General features: G+C 45.8%; 1 protein-coding gene across 1 annotated transcript in view; it reads left to right on the forward strand.

The window, feature by feature from the left end:
- LOC118844117 (AFG3-like protein 1) overlaps nt 1–6,000 on the forward strand; it is a 30,248-nt gene extending 24,248 nt beyond the window's left edge. Inside the window, exons 12-17 of the mRNA XM_036751951.1 lie at nt 570–695; nt 2,490–2,600; nt 4,083–4,198; nt 4,805–5,005; nt 5,090–5,284; nt 5,680–6,000. Of these exons, the coding sequence (XP_036607846.1) occupies nt 570–695; nt 2,490–2,600; nt 4,083–4,198; nt 4,805–5,005; nt 5,090–5,284; nt 5,680–5,898 (968 nt within the window). The 3' untranslated portion in view covers nt 5,899–6,000. The remainder of the gene's footprint in view (nt 1–569; nt 696–2,489; nt 2,601–4,082; nt 4,199–4,804; nt 5,006–5,089; nt 5,285–5,679) is intronic.

Below are 6,000 nucleotides of genomic sequence, written 5' to 3' on the forward strand. Positions count from 1 at the left end.
ACAGGTAGGAGTTATAAGGGAGTAGATTACAGATTTCAGCAAAACAAAAAGTAATTTTCTAGCCATGTTTTCTGTAGATGAAATGGACTGCCTTGTGATACTTAATTTGTTCCTGTTTGGGTGAAGAATTAACCTCCAAGGACCCTTCCAACTCTTGGGATTCATGCTTCACACTGCTGCTCCCTTGTTGTGGCTCCAAGAATTGAAAGTTGATTTTATGTTCATATAGTTAGTATCTGCCTTGCTTCTGTACCCTAAGGACAATGGAGGCCTTTTTAGCCGAATTGCAGCAGAAACTCTCTTCCTTTTAGAGTCTGAGCTCTCTAAGAGCAGGAACTGCTTTTCTGTTTCTATCCCGAGTGCTTTGCAACTAGTAATCACTTAAGTCTTTTCCATTAATTCATTCATATCCCTGATGCACTACATCACCAGGCTTCCACTGTAATGTTTATAAAGCGGTATCCTCATTGCACTGTACCTGAAGCCCCCTAAAGCAAGGAGAACCAACACAGCCCTGACCTTTGTGAAATGTATTCCATTTTTAATTCCGTCTCTTACTTGTCTTGCAGGGCCCCCTGACATAAAAGGTAGATGCTCTATCTTTAAAGTCCACCTTCGTCCACTGAAATTGGATGAAAATATTGGCAGAGATGCCCTGGCTAGGAAACTAGCAGCTCTGACTCCAGGATTCACTGGTGAGTATCTGAGAATATCTGGTACTAGAATAGGAGAAAATTTTTTTTATAGTGTGCTTTTGTATTTAGGGGACAGGGAGGAGAGGGGTACAAGTTGTGTCAATATTGTCAGTAACCATATACCTTGGTCTTTAGAGTTGAGTCAGTTAAGCAATTTAAAAGGCCCCAGAGACAATCTTACTTAGTAGTTTTTAAAGTGAATTCATAAGGATTTGGAATTGTTTTTAATTGTCTTGAAGTTAGGTCTTTACTACAGAGAACAAAACTTAGGGATGAAGTTCTAAGGAGAAAAAAAATTTATCTTTATTTTGCAGGTTTTACTTTGGCTACAAACTCTCTTCTGGGCTTTCTCTCCTTTTTAAAATTAGCACCCAGCAGAGTGTGTGTGTGTGTGTGTGTGTGTGTGTGTGTGTGTGTGTGTGAGCACGAACCCTCACTGGGCATGAAAATAGTCCCTTTTTCGGGAATTTAAACCCCAGCAATGTGTGTCTTTCTGCCCTGTCACTCCTCCTGTTCAGGTGTCCATAATGGCTTCCATGGTCTTCTTCTCTCCCACTCCCCATCAGTATAGAGAATCATCTTTTTCCTCTCCCCTGTTCCCATCCCCACTGTAACACACCTGCCCTAGAAGTAGGAAGGAGTGATTTGTGTGCTGTCACCATCTACTCTTTCTTTAGAACTTCACCCTCTCTTTCTGTTAGGGAGTGGGCCAGAACCCATTAGGATAAGTAGCCATACTCCGGGGGAGGGAGGAGATAGTTGCTATTTGGGGACCTGATCTTTGTTGTTAGGTAAATTCACATGTAGGGATTTATATTTGTCTGCTGCACAGAGAGGAGTGCAGAGCTCTCGCAAAGAGACTTGGCTGCTCTGATGAAGGCTCTGATCCAGTTTGTGCCAAGAATATACTTTCTCGCCTTCCTTCTCCTCCCTCTCCCAGACTTCAGATGCCCACTTAAATACCAAAATTAAGACATAGCAATAAGTTACCAAGATTTTTTGTTTTCTTTGATTGAGGTTAGAAACTGAGCAGCGACTGTGGGTGATTTGGCATTGCTCCCTGTTCCAGCTTCAAAGCTGCCATTCCCACTGCTCTGGTCAGGGGTTTTCATAGTGATGCTTTACCATCTTCTGAAGAATCCAGAACTCTTTGTCCCTGGAGCAGGAGATCCAGCTAACCAGACTGTCTACCTGATTTTGATCCCTGTTTGAATTAGTCCTACCGTTGTGTTGAAAAAAGAGCCACCGGCATGTTGTGGATATCTGCCAGGGTGCATAGGATAGATGTAAAATGGATCTATGCTAATGAGTATAAATCTCTTAGAAAGCAAAGTTTGTTACTCTCTGAACTACAGAAAACAGCACATCTTCAGGAGCTATCACAGTCATCAAGAAATTGGAAGCTTCTCATCATACTTTCCCAATATGAGTCCTTTTCCATTCCATAAAGTCCTGAATGTTACTTCCATGCTCTCAGTGCCATGAAATTTAGCCTTGGTGGAGCCTCTCTCACCCCACCACTCGCTTGCTTTTTGCTCTTGAGTGTCCCAAAGAAAGGTCTTTAAACTTGGCTAAAAATAATGTTGTTTGAAGCTGTTCCCATTTTCTTTCTAGTCCTTTGTTGCCGAGTTAGGCCTGGTGTCTGGAGGGGGGGCAGTACATACACATTTCTGGAGCCTTTTTACTGTAACCAAATTGGTCTTCGGTTGCCAAGAGCTCCTGGTTGCTACCACTTGTGCCCCTGGGAACCAGCCTCTGGGCTTTCTGTCTGAGGGTCTGCTTTCCCTGGCTTAGGTGCTGATATTTCTAACGTCTGTAATGAAGCCGCCCTGATTGCTGCTCGTCATCTGAATGCTTTTGTTCAAGAAAAGCACTTTGAACAGGCCATCGAGAGGGTCATTGGAGGTGAGCCCTGGCCCGGATGGAAAGGGTGACATCTGCTCCCTTTTCAGAGACGGTGGGAACATGGGGTCCATAACTTACTTGGGCTCCCAAGCAGGGTGTTAGGAATATTCTTGCAGGCTTTGCTTCCACTTCCAAATAGAGCTTAGAGAAGGTAGGGCAGGGCCCTGATTTTCCTCTAAGAAACCATGGAGGGAGAGGGCAGAACTGAAGATGAATATGGTTCCCTAGGAGGAGCTTAATAAGAAACTGCAGGGAGTTGCGCTTCAGGGCTTCTTCCTTCCAGGACTTTGTTACTAAAAGGCTAACTATTAATGCTCATCTCTAGTTGGGATATAGCTGCCTCCTTTTCTTCCTCTGGCCAGAACAGAGATGGGAAATAGGTGTGTTTGCATTGAGTAACTCTTATGAGCTGGATCTCTGCAGTCTATGCAGCGTAATGCTCAGTCACGGCTTCTCTGGGATACAGGAAACAGTGGGCTCTGGGGAGTCTCGTCCAAGGCCATGCATAATCAAGGGTTGGAGCAGATGGATTAGTCTGCAGAACTGTAATCAAAAATAGGTAAAGCAAGAGAAATTTCCCTTGGGAAGCAGAAGCAAAGGGACAGACAAACTGTGCTCTGTCTCTTTTTCTTTTCTGACAGAAAGTGGGGGTAGGGAGAGTAGAATTAAGGGGTTGAAGTCAGTATATGTTTAAGAGGAGCCCTCCATAACGCAGATATGAGAGCTAAAGGTTGTTCATTTTCAAACTTAATTGTGTATCTCAGCAGTTCTAATGAATTATTCTGTCACTAGCTATGCTAGTCTCTGGTGGATGTAATCATGTAATCATCAGTTATGAAATACAGACCACATTTTTCACCTTTGCTTTCTCTCTGTTAGTTGTTTACAAGCTGGGTTACAATGTCTTTTCCTGCCTCCTAATTCCAGTGTTACTTTTGTGGCAAAACTATATTCCCAGTAATAGATTACAGTGTTGTTCCTTGGCCTCTTTACAGCAAGTCCCAGTTAGCCCAGAACCACAGCTCTTTAAAGTAGGGCACCACGTGTGAATGGACAGTGACAGCCTGTAGTTTGAAGGGATTAGAAAGTGGCAAGTTTGGGAAACCTTAGGTGGGACAGAGATGCCGTGAGATCACCCATTTTCAGAATTAGATAGACAAGATTTCTTTATAAAAGGAGAAAGTGTTTCTTGCCACTTCTATTTTTTAAGCCCAAACATCTGCTTTTTCCCCTCTTATTGTTTAAGATAGAATTAAGAAGGGAATGAGGATTTGTGTGATTTGGGTCTTGAAGAACATCAGAGAGAATAAACAGGAGTAGAAGGATTAAGTTTGGCGAGCACATTAGGAGGGTTTTCTTTGCCAGTTCCTGACATGCTCCATTGGGAATACGGGAGGTAACCTGGTTTCCCAAATCAGCAGATGAGTCTACACACAGCTTGGGCTTTAATGTGTTTCTTTTCCCTGCCCCACACTTCCCCAGGCCTTGAGAAGAAGACTCAGGTTCTCCAGCCCAGTGAGAAGACAACTGTAGCCTATCATGAAGCCGGCCATGCCGTGGTGGGCTGGTTCTTGGAGCACGCGGATCCCTTACTGAAGGTCAGTGTGCCCTCCACTCAGCCCAGGGCAGTCTAATTAGTGGAATGATCATCACTGGCACTTTACACATGTTATCTTGCTTGACCCTCACAACAAACCTGTGAGATAGAGTGATTGTGCTGATTGTGCCCGTTTTACAGAGGAGGATACTGAGGCTGTGAGAGGATCACATAGCTAGTCAGTCTCTGAGGTAGGGTTGGACTCCAGTCCAGTGCCTTAAGTAATAGAAAGGAAGCCTTGTTATCCCTGCTGTCTTTTTCTCCATAGAATTTACTGGGTCATATCACAGGAGAGTTGGGATGTTCGTTCCAAAAGGTTACCTAGCATAGAGAAACCCCACAATATCTAAAATGATTGATTCCATACCTAATGTCTTCACTTGGCTGTGTTGCATACTACATCATTGTGAAAGGGGCGGTCCTTAACTCATGTGGAAGACTCGGCTGCCATGGCAGGTCCTAAATAAGTGATATTCCAGACCCACTCCGCATCGAACGCTCTTTATTGATGTGGGGAAGAGTCACACGCTCCCTTGTATTTTCCTAAGTGCTTTGACATCTGTTTGGCCACATGACCAGACTGCCTTGGATGTGGTGTGCTTTACAGGTGTCCATCATCCCCCGAGGAAAGGGGCTGGGCTATGCACAGTACCTGCCCAAGGAGCAGTACCTCTACACCCGGGAACAGCTCTTTGACCGCATGTGCATGATGTTAGGGGGGCGAGTGGCCGAGCAGCTGTTCTTTGGCCGAATCACCACAGGGGCTCAGGATGACCTGCGGAAGGTGACGCAGAGCGCCTATGCACAGGTAACAGCCCCTGGGGCCACGGAGAACCTATCAGTCCATCTGGGACAGCAGCTTTACTCTCCCTCTTCTTCTGCCCCCATTTAGATCGTCCAGTTTGGGATGAGTGAGAAGCTAGGCCAAGTGTCCTTTGATTTACCTCGGCAAGGGGAAGCCCTGGTGGAGAAGCCATACAGTGAAGCCACCGCCCAGCTCATCGATGAGGAAGTGCGCCGCCTGATTAACTCTGCCTATTCCAGAACTTTGGAGTTGCTGACCCAGTGTAGGGACCAGGTGGAAAAGGTAAATAAGAGACTAAAGTACTAGCAGGGAACAGCGGGAAGGAGTTACTCAGGTGCCAGACTCAGATTAGCATCGTTATCGCTCCCATCAAACTCTTATAATGCCCACTGGTTATGTTCCCACCAAAATGTCTGATGGAGCCTTTGAACATGTCTTCTTGGCATCAGGAGGCCCTGAAGTTGAATTCAGCTTCACACACTTACTAGATGGTGCTTCCGCTCTGGGGCCCTGGGAGTTACCGTTGGCAGCATGGCCTCTCCGGCGTAGGAGTCTAGAACAGCAACCATACCTGTGCCTCTTTAGAGATTTCCCTCTCCATCTTTTGAGGAGAGGTGAGAGCCCTGGTGGTTCCATTGTGCACTTAGCTTTACCAGTTTGGTTTCTGATCTTTGTAGGTAGGAAAGCGTCTCTTGGAGAAGGAAGTACTTGAAAAGTCAGACATGATTGAACTGCTGGGCCCCCGGCCTTTTGGAGAGAAATCTACTTACGAAGAGTTTGTGGAGGGCACGGGGAGCTTGGAAGAAGACACTTCGCTTCCACAGGGCTTGAAGGACTGGAACCGAGAACGGACAGAAGAAAGCTCTGAAGAGCAAGTCAAGGAAAGTACTGTGTAAACCAGCCAAGGCCTCCGAGCATTTGTCTCTTGTGCTTTGGGGGATGTCCCCACTCTCCTCACTATACCTCTGGGGCTGTGGCCTCTAGCACCTCTACCTGTC

Source organism: Trichosurus vulpecula, chromosome 3, assembly GCF_011100635.1.
Source record: "Trichosurus vulpecula isolate mTriVul1 chromosome 3, mTriVul1.pri, whole genome shotgun sequence".
NCBI lineage: Eukaryota > Metazoa > Chordata > Mammalia > Diprotodontia > Phalangeridae > Trichosurus > Trichosurus vulpecula.